This window comes from Brachypodium distachyon, chromosome 4, assembly GCF_000005505.3.
Source record: "Brachypodium distachyon strain Bd21 chromosome 4, Brachypodium_distachyon_v3.0, whole genome shotgun sequence".
Taxonomy (NCBI): domain Eukaryota; kingdom Viridiplantae; phylum Streptophyta; class Magnoliopsida; order Poales; family Poaceae; genus Brachypodium; species Brachypodium distachyon.
Window position 1 is genome coordinate 15,793,548 of NC_016134.3, and position 18,975 is coordinate 15,812,522.

Genomic DNA, 18,975 nt, shown 5'->3' on the forward strand with positions numbered 1-18,975 from the left:
GGGCTGGGAGGGGGGAATTTTGATTTTGTACGGACATTTAGAGAGAGGGAAACAGAGACAAGAAAGGGGACGGGGAAGAAGATTTTGGATATGCGGTGATTAGAGAGTGAGTGACTGGGAGAGAAACAGATTCAAATAAATGAGCATACTCATCGACAGAAGAGAGAAATTCAATGGGATTTCAAAAGACATAATGAGTCTTATAGATTCTCATGAAAATAATGCTTTTAAATTTTTCACTAAGTTTTTATTCAAATTTCTAGGAAACGACGTACAATCATTTAATTTGTGCCTCTCCTGCTGTTTTTCCAGGTAAAAAAAGAATGAAATGTTAGAAATATATTCATTCAAACTATGATGCAAATAGAAAAATATGATATAAATAGGAAAAATTAAGAATAGAGAATTAAATAAGGATATAAAACATAGAGGTGCAATACCTCACTAAGTAGGGCATATTAATTCTGTGTGTGGAAAACAAATAAAAATAACTTACATTAATTCTAAAACATATAAAAGAAAATGGAGATTGTCCGCGCATTTGCGCGGGCCACTCTCCTAGTTTCATGAAAAAATACACATAAAAACAACATCAACGAAATAGCACTTGAAATGTGTTTTTTAAGGGAACCACAACGGGCAAAAGCCCAAGAAGTCATGTACAGTGGGGAAGGAAAAGGACTTTACTGAAGAGTAAAAAAAAGTTACAATCCCCATGCTAGATGGGACAACATGACAGCCCAACACTTGAAACGCGAGGATTATTTAGACGAGATCTATTGCTCCAATGATGATTCATTGTACTCGTCGTCGATCACCGTGAGGCGATTCCCAATCCTGTTCGCCAATTGCTTGATCTGCTCGGCGGCCTTGATCTCCTTGCTGCTGACTGAAATGTACACCTCCTCAAGGCGCCCTAGGTTCTCCAGGCCATAAACACCATTTGCAGTTCTGAACTTGAGTTCAATCTTCTGTAGCATCGGCATTGCCCCTTTCTGGAAGCTCAGAGGCAGCATCACAGGTGCCATGAAGCGTAGTAATTGAAGGTTTTCGAATCCCCCGGCTTCCACAAGCATCTCTCCATCCGAGTCCAATACGTTCTTATGCAGAATTTTGACAGCTATTGGATTCTTTGACTTTGTTGCATCCAGTGAAAAAGTGAGAGAGAAGAGCTGAGGCAGTTTACTAAGATCCAACAAAGTACTTGCCGTGAGTGAGGTTAACGACAGAGTAAGCTTGTGGAGACTATGCAGACGGACGATCCACCCAGGCACTCGAGTTAACATGCCGGAAAGCTCAAGGGTGTGCAGATGCTCTGGAGGTGCTTCTGAAGAATTTAGTGACTTGTCAAGAAAACCGGTGAAGTCATCGTCAATTGCAAGAAATTTGAGGGAGCAGCTGCTCAGGTGCTCAATGGAGGACAGCAAAAACTTATCACATTCGTCTTCAAACTTCCCATGTAAGTAAATGCTGAGTTTCTGCAGATTGGTGAGCTTCTCCAAGGCTTCAAGCACTTGTACGGACGAGCCCCAGCTCGACGCCTTGTGTCCTCCTATTTGCCATTTGGCTGCTGGAATTCCATATACCTCAACCCCAGACAGTGTTTGAAGAGCTGTCATGTTAGTGATTTCTTCTGTTAATGCCAATCCTGTCCGCTTACTTTTATCGCCCGTAAGCAGATGGGTCATCCTCGCAAGATCCCCATCTAACCGAGGGAATTTTCTTACTCTTGTCTCCCTTATGTCAAGTACCTCCAAGTATTCCAGATTGGCTATTTCAGGCGGGATCTCATCAATGTCTGTCCTGCGCAGGCTCAAGTAGTTCAACTGGTGCATTTTGCATATTTTCCTGAGCTGATGGGACGACAAATCTTTGCAACATTCAAGATCTAGCACCTGCAGTATCCGAAAGTCGGGCAGGCAGGAACGGATTGGTTTGAAGCTCTCGGACACCGTCAAGGATCGAACATGGGACAATTTCATCTGCTCAACAGTTTGCTTCTCTTCACTTCTCTGAACCGAGAGCCTGCGTACCTTGTATCTCGGGAATGGTGTCTGCCAGTGGCCACCCACTACGGTGATGAAGTTCTCATCGGTTGACTTGGAAACAATGTACTGATGAACCATGTCGTGGATTTGATAGCTCTTCACCTTGCCGTTGCTGGTGTTGTTGACCGCACGGATTAAGTTCCTGCTAATGAGTTCGTTGAAGCTGTCCTCGGCCACTTCCTGCACAGGCTTCCCATGCTTCTCGATCATGAAGCCTTCTGCTATCCATCTTCTGATCAAACGCTTCCTGCTGATAATGCAGCCCTTGGGAAACATGCTCAAGTATAGCAAGCATGTCTTGAGATCAGCCGGCAAACTGTTGTAGCACTGGTCAAGTATTTTCTTCACCTCATCCGTGCTGGGAGGAGTTCCTAACCCTTCACTCAAAGCCTTATCTACGTCCTGCAAATAATCATGCAAAGTCTTTTTGCTAGTCTCTGATCTCAGTTTACTAGCAATAAGCCCTGCTACAACAATTACTGCCAAGGGTATACCTCCACATTTATCCAAAAGATTTTTAGCAGCCACAGTGGGATCCTCAGGAGCGCTGGAGATAATTTGACGAAACAAATGGTAGGATTTCTTTTTATCTAGTTTTCTGTGTTCATGTAAACAATCACCTTTTTGACGACGTTGACAGGCCACGGCAATAGATTTAAACCTTGTGGTCACAATTAGTCTACCACACTCCCTTTCAGGCAGACAATCCTTAATCTTTTCCCATGCTGATACCGACCATATGTCATCTATCAGTATAAGATACCTGTTTCAAGCATTATTTAGAGACGAAGTAAGTAATACAATATATAGTATTAACATTTTCTTGGATAAAAGAAGCATTAGTTACTCTTTGCTCTTGCATCAAGATGATGCAGCAAACAATAATAACAAGTAACTGATTCATGCAAGATAGGTTTGAGCTCTAAGGAGAAATCTCCTGGGGTGCAACGGTGAGCATATACATGGTTGTGAAGTTGTGAACCCATCCACCCGGATTCGAGGACTTACCCGAATAACTAAAAAGACAGAAGGCATCTCCACGTTGGCCGAGAAAAAATAAATAGGTTTGACCTCTAAGTGCATGTTCATTTGAAGGTAAGACCAATTAATGAGCAGAAAGAAAAAACAAATTAGAAACAAAGAAAATACTGTTCTGTAACAATAGCAAGCCATAGCATTTCCTCCATTCCAAATTGTCAATTTTCTTCCTTAAACCTGAGTGAAATTTTGGCATAACATATTTAATGAGCAGAGGAGGCATGCCTATTAAATACCTCATATAAATGATGTTACTGGTCGCAGCGTTAACATTAGAAATTAATGAGATCATGGTAAATAGACAATCCACTACCAGATCTAGATCTAGGTTGTTCGTTGAACTAAAATTAGAAAAGTAAATTACAGAGAAGGACGTGTATTCAGTGAAAACCACTTTTACAGTAAAAACTTCATGAAAACAACCGTGAATTTCTAAAGAAGTCCTAAAAATAGCATATACTAGAAAAGTGATGCTCTAGTATGTTTAAAATTTAAGCTTTAGTTAGGACTTAGAGAGCCAAAATAAATAGACCATACCTTTTATCTTTTAATTGGCTCTGGAGTTTCTCTTTCAGCGGCCCTTCTTCCATTTTCTCGATTCTGTCAAGGGGTTCTTCATCCCTAGGATCAGCACCGAACTGCTGCAGTTGCCTGACAAGGCTCCTCAGAAGCATCAGCAAATCAAATTTCTGCGACACCTGCACGGACGCTCTACGGTGGAATTCACCCCCAACCTTGCGATACAACTCCATGGCGAGCGTGGTCTTACCAATGCCGCCGGATCCAAAAATGGCAAGGAACCTCGTCTTGCAGGTGCTCTGCGCAGCATTGGGTTCCTCCTTCCTAATCCACACTTGGAGCTCCTCTATGGCGTCCTCCATGCCCACGATCTGTCTGGTGTGAATCAGCTGGGGAGGCGGCGGCACGAGGTCCCGAGGAGCCTCCGCGTCCTCGCTGATTTCCTTCAGATCTGCGGCCGTGAGGTTCTCCACCCCGTACCTGGCGCGGCGCTCGCTGACGTGCTGCGCCCGGAGCTTGAGGTCCCGGATCTCCGCGGCGATGCAGCGGCGCGCGTAGAGCGTAGTGAGGAGGTACCACTTCCGGCGGAGGTAGACGAGCCGGCCGCCACGGGGCTCCTCCCGGAGGCGGTGGTTGACGTCGTCGATGCAGTCCTCGATGTCGAAGGAGACCTCCCGGACCTGCTTCATCCACCCTTGACGCTGCTCGCTGCGGGTCCTGGCGCGCTTGAGCGTGCTGATGAGCGCCTGCATGCTCTCCAGCTCGTCGTTGATGTACTGGATGTCGTCGCGGACGCCCTCGATCAGGGCGTACTCCTTCGCCAGGAGGCTCCCGAGCTTGTTCACCAGGGACTTCGCCGCGTCGCTCGACGCGCCGACCACGAGGTCCATTGGGAGATCGTCGGCTCCAGTCGGCCGGCCGGCCGGCTGCAAACACGGACGGTCTCTCGCTTGGCTAGTTCAAGACGAACGTGGGGTGTTTGATGAAATGCGATTATACTTGGGTGTGCAGATTAATTAGGCTCTCTGCTTCGTACAGTCAGTCAGACAACGTCAAGTAGACAATGAAAAATGTGCTGGCTATAAAACAACAAGAAGATTTGTGAAAATGAAAGTCAAAGTGGGTTAAGCAAACCTTCTTTCAGCTCAAGAAAGATAGGTTGATTCCAATTATTGATGTTTGATTATTATTTTCACTAGCCCTGTCGACGACAAGATTTATGAAAATCATTCTGCACAATGGTAGCTCAGAACTATGGGCTAGTGTGGACCACTAGTGAATGCTTATATGGATTTTGAGCCAAGGTGTGTTTCTTAAAACACAATTACAATGGTATATGGGTTGGATGGAAATTCCATGCACCATGTCCACCCTCAAGATAGGTCCCTAGTGACGCATCCGTGGAGATTAGTTATAAGGTCACCTAGGGCGACCATTTGGGCCGGCACGGTCCGTTTGTGGGAAACGGACCAAAAGCGCGGTCCAGCGGGGCGACGCATTTGGACGGACGTCCGATTTTCGATCCGCGAAGACGCTTTCGGATTTGCGTCCCCACGGACTGAGAAACGGAGCGCCGCTCGGTCCGCGCATACGCTTGGGGTCAAGCCCTTTCGCCTTCCAGTCCCACTTGGCAGCGTCTGAAGAAACCACGTCCCGTTCATATTAAAAGGGGGAGCAGCCCCGTCCCCAACCCCACCTCACCCACTTCCACTCCCCAACCAAAACTCTAGCCCACCGCCCCGACCCCGTCCCGGCACGCGATGGCGCCAAAGCAGTCGTGGCCACTCGCTCGGCACAACCGTGAGGCGGGCTCCTCCTCTGGAGCCCGCCATCGCCGCCGCTTGGCGCCGTTTCCTCCGGCGTCGTTCCGCCTGACGCCATCGGCCCGACGCCAGGACCGGTATTACGTCGACGTCCGGCAGGCATCGTACTTCTGGGACCCCGGCATCCCCGTGCCACGGTCCGATGTTCACCTCCCGCACGGGTGGCATTTGAGCCCCGACCGGGTTCCGGTGCCCCCCGTCCCGGCAATCGGCCGAGCTCGCCGACTAGAGATCCTCCTCCGCCGCGCTGCGCTCCCAGAGGACCTTCGCGACGACCTCGACTACGCGGAGGGGTCCCCTTTTGGGATGCGTGGTTCACGGCGGAGCATGATCTCCGCCGCCGGGGATACTTCGCCAGCGTCCCCGCGAGTAATGTCGGGACGTGCCGCCTCCACCTCCGGCTCCGACCGCGGAGGATGATGAGGCTATGCTCCAGGCCGCCCTGCTCGAGAGTGACCGTGAGGAGCTGGGCCACTGGCCTGGCCGCGGCGCTCTACGTCTCCACCCTCACCGACAAGGATGGGGGCGCGTCGCCACCGCCTCTGCCTCCGCCGACGCCCAAGGTCAAGGAGGAGGAGGACGCCTGGTCGCCGGAGCCGAAGGAGCCGGAGATCATCGACTTGGAGTCGGACTCCGAGTAGATGATCTTCTTTATCATATGCAGTATATTTTTATATCTTTCAGTACTAAGTTTTAACTATATGTATGGACTTTGGACTACTATATATATATGAAATCGGTATCTTTTGTTCTTGTCCTCTGCTTTTTTTTTCAAATGGGTCGCCCACTGGACGTAGGCCACGACCCAAACGGACGATGGCCGGACACGAGGCCTTTTCTGTTCGGCCCGCGACCCAGACGGACGAAAACGACCACAAAAAAGTGGTCTGTTTGGGTCCCGTGGCTGGAGTTGCCCTAATTATACCCGGACAAACCCCGGGCCAGGCTGGGCTTCATAAAAGCCCGACGGTCAAACCTGAAGCTCGAGCCTGGCCCGGCCCGGCCCGAAATCTCGAAAATAGGCCATTTAAGCATTAAAATAATTATTTTTAAATAAATAAATGATTTTTTATACATATTTTTCCTAAAAATACCATTTTTTGGTTATTTCGGGCTTTCTTTCAGGGTTTCGGGCCGGGCTTGGGATTGGAAAGAGAGGTCCGAGCCCGGCCCGGGACGTCGGGCTTCGTGCCGGGCCGGGCCACCCATGCCCAGGTATAGGGCGTACTCCGTATTAGAGATATAATCATTTCGAGCCTTCCAAATGTTTCAACCAACCAAAGTATCAATTTCACCATGAGAAGACACCCCCAAGTCAAGTTTAATGATCGAATTTTTCATGGACGAAAGGTTGCTCAGTCAAATTGGGACAAAGAGAAGTCCAGCATGCTTTAGCAAAAAGGCAGGTGAAGAACATATGGTCTCTCTTTTGAAAAGAGATTTGTAGTTTGCAAAAGCTAAGACGAGGGTGATGTCTAGCTTCGTCGCGTGGAACTGGCCCCACATGTCAGCAGTTGTGCCGTGCGTCCCAAAACACCGCCCTCATCGTGGCCTCCGGTCAACTCTTCGGCCCCACCGACTCCGTCGCTTCCCCTCTCTCCCTCCGCTGGCGGGGTGTCGACGCGGTCCCTCACGTTTCTACCCCTGCCCCCAGCGATATCTTGCCACCAACTCCACCTCCCTCACAATCACACATCCGGCCTTCTAGAGCGCTTTGATAAGTTGTTGCCCGACTGACGGAGCTAGCATACAGACGACTCCTCCAGGCTTTTGCATAGATTCTGGCCGGCGGCCGTCACCCGCCAAGGTTGAAGATTCACTTCATCTGCCACCAGATCCACTTCCAGATGTGTTGCCTAACACGCATGGCGAGCAACGCCGATGCAGGTCCAAGGGTATCTGCTTCAGCCACCACAATTCTCCGCATGGAGGAAAGCCGCCCACCTCGCCTCAATATTGACAACTAGTGCAAGGGACGATCGTCGGAAAGGGAATTCTCCAATTTATAATTCTCCAGTTTGGCACTTCCTATTTATTTCTATTTCTCTGTCTCTTTTACTACTTTATTTCCCTTTCTCCGTTTATCGGGCTTAACCCCACTTGGGCTTCCCCTCTCCGGCCCGTGAGCCGCGAAAGGGGTCCCTCGGGCCAACTATTCAGCGTCCCTAGCCCATCGGCCCATCCCCATTCCTCTCGCCGGACGCCCAGACGACTAGACGAGTCAACTCCGAGAGGGTAGAAAACGCATTCGACCGCGGCATACACCATTTCTTTACGCGTCTTTAGCTCTAGCTGACTGCTCGTGGAATTCCTCGCTTAGTCGCTTGCCCCCTTCAATTCTTGGCAGAACCACTTTCATCAAATCGCTTTCTCTCCGATATTCCGTCCGCCATTGATGCAACTCGACCAAAACCGCGGCCACGATGGCGGAGATGGTGGGGTCTCTGGTCGTCGGCGAGCTGGTCAACAGGGCCTCCTCCTTCCTCATCAGCAAGCACAAGGAGCGCTCCGCCACCGCCCGCACCACGACCGAAACCCTAGAGAGGCTGGAGATGGCGCAGATCAGGATGGAGGCGGCGCTGGCGGTGTCCGCCCGGTGCGGGCAGGTCGTCACCGACGTGGCGTTGCTCCGGTGGCGGCGGGAGCTGCGGCGCGGCGCCGACGAGTGCGCCGCCGCGGCGCGCCGGTGGGAGCTGCGGGCCATGGAGGAGGAGCAGGCCAGGGAGGCGCTCGCGCGGGCGTGGCTGCCTGCACGGGTCGCTCGCCTCGTGGCTTCCTTCGTCTCGTCCCTCTTCAGCCACCGGCGCAACGAGGAGCCCTGTGAGAAGGTTGTTGGGAGGTTCGAGAAGCTGGCTGATGGCGCCGGAGATTTCCTGAGGTGCGTGCAGTCCGGCTCCGGCAGCGCCCGTCGCGCTTTGTTGGAGGACGACATTGTCAGGAAGCCTGCTGTTAGAGGAAACTCAGGAAAGGATGTGGGGTACGGTACAGTCTGGTTCAGGGAGGTTCGCAGCGCTGCCTGCGTTCAGGATCCAGGAAAAGTGGTCTGGAAATTAAACAAGTTGTGATGTGATTACAGATACTGTGAAGTGTAAAGTAGGCGGCAAAGGAAATGTTTTAAGTTCAGCTAGCCATTTTCAGCTTGAGTCGAACTCTGTATATTTGGTATCATGTCTCAATTCTGCATCACATCGTTCAGGAGGCGGTCACGTCCACCTGCTGAAAGACGTGCTTCCCCGATTCATATTGATTGTTAAAATATTATATGTATCCAAACGCTTTTCAGACATAAATATATTCATATTTGAACAAATTTAAGACAATTAATATACATAGGAGGAAGTAAGGAAGTAGTGTTTAGTATTTAGGATGACTGCTCTCTGTCACAACACTCGGAGCTCGAGCTGGAGCCTGGAGGGCTTGGTGCCCCAATGGTTACAAGGCATGGGTTGTATCTTCAAGTAGGGCGTTGGCTACTAACGTTGTGGCTGTGCCACCTCAAGTATTTGCTCCTATCGTCCTAGCCACATGTTTCGGTTTTCTTCCCCCTCTCTCTTTTAATTAATCTGTTATATTTTAAATTAGACGAGGATTAATACTTTGACCACTGACAGATTTTGCTCTTCTCTCTCTCCCCCCACCCCCTTTTAAGTACATTGTGGTACATGAAATATTTTTAATTACATATTTAATACATTATGTTATATGAACTGTACGGTATCAGTTTTTAAATATCTCGTGTACATGAACTTATGATACAAGTACATCGTATGGTACATCACATGGATCTTAACAGTTTTTAAGTACCTCATGCACATGATAGATACACTAAGGTATATCACAGATACATCAAGGTACATGATAATTCCTCAACTCATACAATTAATAAGTACCTCATCAACGATAAATTACATCACAGTACATGATAAGTACCTCCTCAATTTTCAATTGAGATAGAAAAACGAAGAAGAAATAATCGAAGTACCTCGTCATATGAAGATTTTGTACATCAATTCATAACAGTACATCGTGTACTAGAACAAAATCACAGTACAAACAATCATCAAAACACGGCCAATCATCTAACATGGAAAAAAAGAATCAAAGCGGTGTACATCGTGTACCAAGACAAAATCACAGTACGAACAGTCAACATAACACTGTACCTCATAGATCTAACATAGAAAAAAGGAATTGAAGCGGGGTACATCATGTACGAGGACAAGATCACGTTACGAACAAGTACAAATTCGATCCTCAAACCTCAGATCAGTACAAATTCAATGTCCACGTCGATCCTCAAAAATCACGTAGTACTTGGTCAATCCTCAAACTTCAAATGAGGAGAAAAAATGAATCGAAAACAAATCTCCGTCACCTCCACAGCGCGCGGGAGCTTCCATGTCCCAGGCCGCGATGGCGGACACGGGCGTGGCTGGGGAGACGGCGAGGGGGCGACGGCCTGCATGGGCGGCAGGGAGGCACGCACGCGCGCGGGCCGGGGTGGCGGCCGGCGCGTGGGCGGAGCCCGGGATAGGTCGACTCGAAGGCCGGCGGGGGCTGGCGGCGGCGGCCAGGACAGGGGCACTGGATCCCTGCGGGAGGAGAAAGGACAGCCTCTCGGCCGCTCGGGTCTGAGAGAGGACGAGAGAGAAAACGAGAGAGAAGGGGCGTGTGCTTCTGACGAGCGGGTACTGCTGGGACCCACGATTATCTGCTAATCAAGATTAAGAAGTGAGGAGAGAGAGTAGAGCGGGACACGTGGTTGGTACCCATCGTGGGGGTAGATAGTTAGGGTGACACCGTGTGGTTTGGCCGTTGGCTACTCTGTTGGTTGTATCCGGTGTTCAACAGTGGTTGCTATGCTAGTATTAGTCGTTGTTTCCAGGTGTCGATTCTCTACTGAAAGTTACTACCTTTGTTTCATAATTCCTATCTCAAATTTGTCCCAAAACGAATGTATCTATTATTAAAAAACGTTTATATATATATGTAATATTTCGACGAGAATTATGAAAACGAGCTAGTAGTATTCAGTTGCGATTCAGTTGCTCTCTAACGAAACCTCGTCAATCTGACCACTTGACGAGGAGAGAGAGAAGACAGCCAACTGCCAGTACCAGCTAGCCACGTTCGACTATAGTCGAGTCAGGCAATTCGGTCCGGTCAGTCCATTTCACGTACAAATCTTTGGTGGCATGCCTGATATCACAGTGGAGACTGAAGCTCTATCTTGCCCATTTCTGATCATGTAGAAGAGAAACGGAATCGTCTTGTCAATAGTATCTCCAATGATGTGTAATAGAACTTGTTCAAAAAAAACATTTTTTAGGACACGAGAGGCCAAAAAAACCACTCAAACCGATGATGTATAACTATCCTGTGCCCAATAATTTTAGGGGCATGCCCCCAAAAAATGAAGCCAAGTGACATATAATTGCGACACTGTGCCCTATCCTTTTTCCATCTGCGCGCAAAGCCAACCACCTAGAAGTTTCCTCCTGCCACCGCCATCTCTTTTTCCTCCCCGACCGCCGCCGGCGACCAAAATGAAGAGGGCCGCCGGCCCCGGCCCTACGCGACCCCAATCCCGGTCAGAATTATGGTCGGCGAGCCATCTGCCGCCACCTACAACTCGGGGCGCCGACACCAAATGGCCGGCGTGCCGCCTCGATTCCGAGCAGCCGGCCGGTCTTCGAGCACCGCCGGCACACCTTCTCCCCCCCTGCGAGCTGTGGAGGGTCAGCCCCGTGCCCAGGCAACCCACCCTCAGGTGGCCTCTGTTGCCACTCGCAGGCGGGCGTTCGGCATCGTTCAAGTCGACGCGGCAGGGCGCGGATGGCCGAGGCAGGCGGGCGAAAAATTGGGATTTGGGAGGAAGAAGACACAGGAAGAAGATAAAGGAAAAGAAGAGATGTGTCGTTGACTTGACTGGTGGACCTCATGTGTCATTGTGAAATTTTGCTATACCTTATTTTATATCGTCTTGATTTTTGCTAGTACCCTGTTTTACATCATATGAAACGGCTGTTCTATGTTAGGGCACGAGAAACTGCAAAATCGATGCCCTGTTCTAAATTTCGAGTGTCTATTGTGCATCATCGGTTCGAGATGCTCTCAGCCCCGTTCACGGATTCAAGTATCAAGAAACAAGAAACAAACTGATAAGTTTGACCTGGAGTCTGGGGAAGGTTCTTGTTCTGTCCCGCTTCAATCACACGCAGTCCACGTCAACATCGTGGCTCGCATTGAAGCAGTGGCTTATCGTAATGAAACTGCGAGAGCCTTTCAATGCTGCCATGTGGCGTGATGAAGTCGCTCAAGGAGAAATGACACGTGGCCACCTGCAAGTGGTTCGTTGAGTCATTCCATTTCCTCAGTTTTCTTTTCCCCTTTTCCTTTGTGCCTCCCCTGACCCCTCTGGTTGTCACACGGATGATCCAGGACGCCACCCAGGAAAAGAAGACGGTACCGCCCCCTCGAGCTCAGGGTAGTAGCGTCGACCGTGGAGGCTGGGCAGCAGATAGTGAGCGGAGTAGGGTTCGAGGAGCGGAGGAGCGGGGATGTGGTGCGCGTCGTGCCTGGCGTCCGCTTGCGCGGGCTGCGCCTGCAACATCTGCACGTCGGCGGCGTCTTCCATCACCCGCCGCTCAGCTCGCCTCGCCTACTGCGGCCTCTTCGCCGCCTCCCTCATCCTCTCCTTCCTCCTCCGCCAGTTCGCCGCCCCTCTCCTCCAGCACATCCCGTGTAAGCATCTACTGCCTCCAACGGTCCAACCCTATCCTAATTCCTCCTTGTTATTTTATTTTCTTTAAATATCCAATTTCGCAGTTGCTATCCACGTATGCTTTTTTTTTTATCGCTGGGACACTCTTTGTTGCAATTAGTGTATGGAATCATTGTGATACTCGGCAGTTGCAAGATCATGGGAATTTTTTTGGGGGGTTGGTTGTTTGATGGATGTGGTTTGGGAAATTTTGGGATGTCGACCAACTATAACTCTGGTTTACCAACGAAGCGCTCATTTTATTCGGTCATTTCCAGCTGAGTTACAATCGTACTGATGAAATCAGGAGTAGTTCCTAGCCACAAGCTACTCATGCCTCCTGGCCACAAAGACAAAGGTGTGCAGCAAAATTAACATCACGTGCCATAAGAACAGCTCTGAAGTATGAGCGCCTGAATTTGATGTATGATGCCCATATGCCATAAAAAAACAACTCCGAAGTCCATTTCGCTTTGTTCTCGGACACACATGAGAATAATTTATCAAAGTAGAGGAGATTAGGGATAGACATGTAGAGTTCGTAGACTGATCCTCCTTGTTAGAAAGCGGAATTAGTAATTGAATCAGAGAGAATTTGTGATACGGATCCATCAATATGGAGCATTTTGAAATCCAAAGTAAGATGTGTTTACGTTGTATTGGTATTTGTAACTTGAAATTAATATTTTGTTGATAGAAAAAAACGATGTTACTTAGGGAACTTCTGTTTGTTTAGTGGTATAGTTGACCATGGGGATGATTTTGTTTGAAAGTATTATTTGAAGAAAAGACGAAAAATGACATGTGGAAGTTATGTTTGTTATTTTTCGGTGCACTTTTTACTTCTATATTTTACTGGTGAACGAAGTACATGTCAATACTATTGAATTTACATGATCATTTTCCCCAGATTCATTTCCTTTGTTTTGTCTTTTTAGGGGCCCTTTTCCTTTTTTTCTGATGATGAAAGAGGTGGACTTCTAGATTCTTCTGTGTTTAAATTCTAAGATTTTTTGTTACCATGCACAGTCCCAATTTTTGTAGTGGTGGCTTAGACTTAATTTGACTACTATTCGGAACAATTATTTTGCAAGAATCATAAAAATTGAGAAACTTATGTGTCAATGATGATTTTTTTTAGATAAAGAAATATGTTCACTTGCTGACACTTCTGTACTTAAATTGAAGGATTTGTCAGTGTGCACAGTCCTGAGACATGGATTGCAAAACCAGAAATGTCCGCACATGTTCTAGTTCATTATTCATTACGATTTTTTATGCTTCTGTTGTGCAGTGGACCCTTTGGCCTATATGGATAGCCATAAACAAGCCATGTAGCAATAGGTTGAAGAAGATGGTAATAGGATCATGTAGTGTAATGGTCCTATGCACTATAATGTTGAAGTTTATAGTTGACTTGCCCTTTTTCTTAAGTTTTTTCAAAGAATATAGAGACAGATTGCCTGGGATTTCTATTTCTGTCTGTGTATTTGGTCATAATAGTGGTAACACCATCTTGCAGTCACTTATCAACTGCCAAGGATTTGTTTTTCTGTCTCTATGTTGGCTCCTCATACTAGCAAACCCCCTATATCAGTTATTTATTTAAGTAAACAATGTACTGAGTAGTTTATAGCTTTATCTTCGCGTGATTTATAAATTAATGTTATCCGCAGGCAAGTCATACCTTTGCAGTGTAACTGCTGTGTGCACAACCTGGGTAAACACCACTGGGATGATCGCTGCGCAGACTCAGCGGGTAGGAGATAGGATTACACTATACATGAGATAGACAAACTGGGGGAGAATTAGATTGGTTTTTCATTGACTGAATATAATGAATACATGATTCCTTCTGTGGGACAGACAGGTTTGGTAAGTGTTTGGTTGCAGCCACAGTTGTGGCATGCCACACTTGCTTAGCCTCTTATCCCACATGCCATAGACTCATTTGCTAGCCAACTTATGTCACAAGTGTGGTGGACAATTTGAAAGCCACAAAAACTGTGCTTGCTACACTTCTGGTACAAAAATGTGGCAAAGTGTGGAGGGTAACGAAACATCCCTTACTCCTAATAACCAAACTTGCAAGGGGAGGCACCAACTTGTTGATCCAATGAATGACAAATTAAGCTGGAACCTTGCACTAATCATTCATTTACTAACTACCTGTTAATAGCAGAATTACTCTGTTATGTTCCACCAGATAATTGTCACTTAGTCCATCCCTTAGATGTATTGACTTTCATCCTTTTCTCTCTGCTCCATTGCACATTTCTCTGGCCTCTTATATCGGTTGTACTCCTCTCAGTTGCGTGTGTAGTACATATATTTCGTGCGATTTATCATATATGCTGTGTAGCAAATACACAGTTCCTAGTTAGTATAAATGGCTTGAGTTTGGCAGATCCAGAGCATCCCAGTCCATCTTTCTAATTGGAGGAGTAAATTTGATTTTGGATCTTTCCCTTAAAGTTAAATCACAATTTGTGCTTAATATCATTAATTAGCCAATTAATCTTCATGACTGTCATTTCCTTCTGCAGAGGGTTAATTCTATTTTACTGCTCAACGCTCTATCTGTTGTATTACTTGTTTGTTGTGTAAAAAAGCTTAGATTTGTGAAATTTGTTATTTTTTGTGATGTGAAGTTTTATAAGTCTGTAATGTACTGCATTGCAGGGATAAATACATTTGATGAGACACCACCAGAAGAATGGTTTCAAATGAATGTTGTTCTTCGTGTCAGCCTTGGCAATTTCTTGTTTTTTGGAATATTTGCTCTCATGATGATTGGTGTTAAAGACCAGAACGATCGGCGAGATGCATGGCACCATGGTGGCTGGATTGCAAAGATTGCTGTCTGGGTCGTTCTCATTGTTCTTATGTTCTTTGTCCCGAACATTGTAATTACTGTTTATGGTAAGCTCTTTTTATGTTCATTTATTGCTAGTCTTATTTGTGTAGCAAATGTTAATTTGGATTTACACTTTTCCCCCTCAGTTTTTTTTGGGTGAGTTGGTTGACTAGAGGGTATGCTCTAAAGATAACTAGTTTTTTTCTTTTTCTTTTGACAACTGAAGATAACCAGTTTCAGCCAGGCAAGAATAACATTTGATCTTTAGAGGCTATGCATGTCATTCTATTGTGGATGATGATTCACTAATGTTAATATTCGTGACTACACGTCTACAACTAATCAATTTTCTCAAGGATATTAAGTTGCCTACAGGAGTTCCAAATCTGAGAGCATAGTTCGACTGCAAGAGACCATGTTGATGACTGCCACGTCGTTATTCTTATTCATATTTTATTGTAAGGCAAAATCAATGAGGTTTCGACAGTTGCAGCTAATTGACGGTTTGCACTAGATAAACTTCATATTTTCCAGATACTGTTGATCATTATGGTTGAGGGTTAGCTCTAGTGCAGGGATGGCGCCAAGGTCCTGGCTGAGTTATTAGGTTGCTAGTTTTCTTGTTTTTCTTCCAGTCGATGGGTCATGGTTGTTGCTTCTGTACCTCATTTTTTCCCTCTGTGTTAGTTGTGTACGTTGAACCCGTTCTCCTTTCTTAATAGCATATTAAATGCAGCCATCCTGCATGGTTCGGAAAAAAGATATTGGTTGCATGTTTACAGTGCTCCTTCTGAACAAGTTACCATGGCATGTTTGTTGAGTTTCTCTAACCCCGAGAATAATCATTGCAGAGATGCTGTCGAAGTTTGGATCTGGATTGTTCCTTCTGGTGCAAGTCGTGATGCTTTTAGACTTCACAAATAATTGGAATGATTCATGGGTTGAGAAAGATGAGCAGAAGTGGTGAGTGCGCTAACCATCAGCTATTACTTGCTCACGTTTTTTTTCTCTTATCACTGATTCTGTCATCTTATCTAATGTTCAGGGAAATAGCCTTGCTGGTTGTGACTGTGGTTTGCTATCTTTCTACATTTGCCTTCTCGGGTGTGCTCTTCATGTTGTTCAATCCCTCTGGTCATGATTGTGGTCTCAACGTGTTCTTTATTGTCATGACAATTATTCTTGCTTTTGCATTCGCAATAATTGCTCTGCACCCCCAGGTGACATATTATTTTTACTTTTAATATATGAAAAATTGAAAATTCCACCTTCATATACCTTTCCCCATGCCAAACCAGAAAATATCAATAGTATTCAAGTGTGGTTCTCAGTTTTGCCATACCACTGTGCTTTCTGGTTCTTAATGTTCTGAACTTTCAGTTGCTCTGGTTTTTTAGTTTTTTCTTTTGCTTTTTTTGCAGCTGAGTTGTATGTTTTCTGTCATCTTGACGTTTCCTTCTAAAGCAAAACAACACACAGTTTTTTCTCGCTATATGTTTGCTATCATCTTGACGTTTCCTTCTAAAACAAAAAACACATAGTTTTTGCATCCTCCAGCAAAAAGAGATCAAGTGTGTTTTGTAAATGTAGTACAAGCAGATGAATCTAAATTTTGTGAATTCATTTTTTACCAGTTGAGTGAAGAGTTATCATTCTGTTTGGTCATGGTAACATAAAGGTGGTTGGTAACGCCTCTGAAAATTGCTAATTCTCCCATTGAACAGGCACTATTTGCTTCCTACCGCAGGTTCTCCGTTTTTGAGTCAAAGCCAGTGTCCTATCAATTTGCATATCAAGTCTAAAGTGCACTTGGCCCATTTGACTTTTTGTGACTTAATCTGCTATAAATCTAAGCGTCTTTTCACTTGAATTCCGCAACGTAGGCGCTGAGGTGGTGCTTTCACCTTAAAGACTGCCACGTAGAACGCCAACTCACCCCATCAGTAACTAGTGTCTTGCCAGTAAGAACAACACCAGCCTTCCGATCTGCACGCACATATGCACCCATCTGCTTGGTCGCCGTCAATCACCTCCAGCTCACAAATCTGAAATCTTGGATTCACTTATGAAGACGCTGGTGGCACTAGAGTGAGTGCTTTGATGACATCAGTGCCGCCATGAGGTTGCTGCTGCAGTGGGTGACGGATATTGCACGGAGGTTCTTGGGTGGCAGCAAGGTAACGCTGAGATTTATTTCCCTCCCGGCAGCTATGCCTCGTCGTCAATGGGCGGCGCCGGTAAAGTGGAGATTGACATACACCCTGACATGGAGCTCCTCAACTGGGAGATCATGGCTTCGAGCATGTCTTGAGTTTTAGAATTTAGGGGTTATTCGGACTTCAGTTATAGTCAAGGGTGGTAAAAATGGACTTCTTTAATATCTAACTGATGTTGGCCTTAGCATAGTAGTACATCTGATGCACCATAGCTAATCAAGAGTTTTGTGTTTGGTACCTGAAGAAATTTTCTGGCCATACGTCCAGGTGAATGGAAGCGTTATGCCTGCTTCTGTCATTTCTGTTTACTGCGCGTACCTGTGTTACAGCAGTCTCTCCAGTGAACCGGATGACTATGCGTGCAATGGGCTTCACATGCACTCTAAGCAAGTTTCAGTGGGCGCCCTTATACTTGGCATGCTCACTACTGTGCTCTCTGTAGTCTACTCTGCTGTTCGCGCTGGATCTTCCACTACTTTCCTTTCGCCACCATCTTCTCCGAGATCTGGTAAGAAGAATGTACTACCGATGATCAATATTCTTTACTTAGATTGTCCTTTGTGCTTGGCTGACATTTGTATTCAATCATGGTTGATCGATCGAAAAATGCAAGGCACCAAAAATCCTTTACTCGGTGATGCTAATGTGGAGGAGGGAAAGGGCGAGGACACCACCGGAAGTGAACCGCGCCCCGTGAGCTATTCTTATACCTTCTTCCACCTTATCTTTGCCCTTGCCAGCATGTATTCAGCCATGCTCCTGACCGGCTGGACGAGCGCCGGTTCAGAGAGCGGGGAGCTAATGGATGTCGGATGGACCACCGTCTGGGTACGAATCTGCATGGAGTGGGCGACTGCAGCATTGTACATCTGGACCCTTGTAGCTCCCCTGCTCTTTCCAGACCGGGATTTCTCATGAGCCACGGCTCTTCTACCATATGAATGTAAAAGTCGTGCCCAGAATGTATGTATAATGTTGGACATGATTGTTGTTGCCCTGTGAAGTGGAGTAGAAAGAAGGAGCGGGCGAAAGCTAAGAACTTCGGATACTTGGCCCAGGATGAGCTCACTGCCTGGAAAAGTGCGGGATTCAAAGGTGCGACCCTGATCAGATGATTGCAATCTTCTGGGGACAAGAAGTGAGGCCGCCGGAGCAGCTCCCTTGGTCGTTTCTGATAGTGTTTGATTTAGTTGTCTGCTGCTTGTTCATAGTTTAGTTCAGGTTGTGCTGTCTTTTATCTTTCTGGAATAATTCTCCTCTTTATGAGGCCTTTGTCTCTTTTTCCCCTTGATTAACGAAATACAGCGCTGCTGTTTTCGTCAAAAAAAGAAAGAAAGCTAAGAACTTCAGAAAGTTGCTAGATTGTGAATGTGGAGTCAGTGGTTATACTGAGAGTGTAAACGTATTCTTGGTGGACTCGTCTTATTCACTGGGTTGACGAGTGCACACCTGACAAGTTGCCATCATTTTCTCCCACGTGGATGCACGTGATTCTCGTTCATAGTACTGGGTGTCAACTGTTGTACCGTTGCGCGCCCAGCGTCGATCAAAACAGAAATTAAGACGAGTCAGTTCAGACAATTTGGCCCATGTGATTATCTAAAGGGAAATTGCCTCTCACCTGGAGTATTTATTTTGACAGCACGTCTACTGATAACTTTGCGCAGTGTTTGATGAACACAAAAGTAACCTCAGCCTGGACGCCAAACGA

The 18,975-nt window shown here is 46.6% G+C and overlaps 3 protein-coding genes across 3 annotated transcripts; 2 read left to right on the forward strand and 1 right to left on the reverse strand.

Annotated features, from left to right (window-relative positions):
- Window positions 1-575: 575 nt before the first annotated feature.
- Window positions 576-4,613, reverse strand: LOC100826803 (putative disease resistance RPP13-like protein 3). Its single transcript, XM_003577369.4, has 2 exons — window positions 3,624-4,613; window positions 576-2,811 (listed from the first exon to the last, which is right to left on the reverse strand). Exons 1-2 carry the CDS (start codon window positions 4,493-4,495, stop codon window positions 777-779), a joined length of 2,907 nt encoding a protein of 968 aa, XP_003577417.1. The 5' UTR covers window positions 4,496-4,613; the 3' UTR covers window positions 576-776.
- Window positions 4,614-7,673: 3,060 nt separating this feature from the next.
- LOC100830851 lies at window positions 7,674-8,738 on the forward strand. The gene has a single exon (XM_003575874.4). The coding sequence runs from the start codon at window positions 7,852-7,854 to the stop codon at window positions 8,491-8,493; it is 642 nt and encodes a 213-aa protein (XP_003575922.1). The 5' UTR covers window positions 7,674-7,851; the 3' UTR covers window positions 8,494-8,738.
- Window positions 8,739-11,827: 3,089 nt separating this feature from the next.
- Window positions 11,828-18,730, forward strand: LOC100827107 (probable serine incorporator). Its single transcript, XM_010239302.3, has 6 exons — window positions 11,828-12,172; window positions 14,874-15,113; window positions 15,900-16,011; window positions 16,094-16,268; window positions 17,532-17,772; window positions 17,878-18,730. Exons 1-6 carry the CDS (start codon window positions 11,989-11,991, stop codon window positions 18,180-18,182), a joined length of 1,257 nt encoding a protein of 418 aa, XP_010237604.1. The 5' UTR covers window positions 11,828-11,988; the 3' UTR covers window positions 18,183-18,730.
- Window positions 18,731-18,975: the final 245 nt, after the last annotated feature.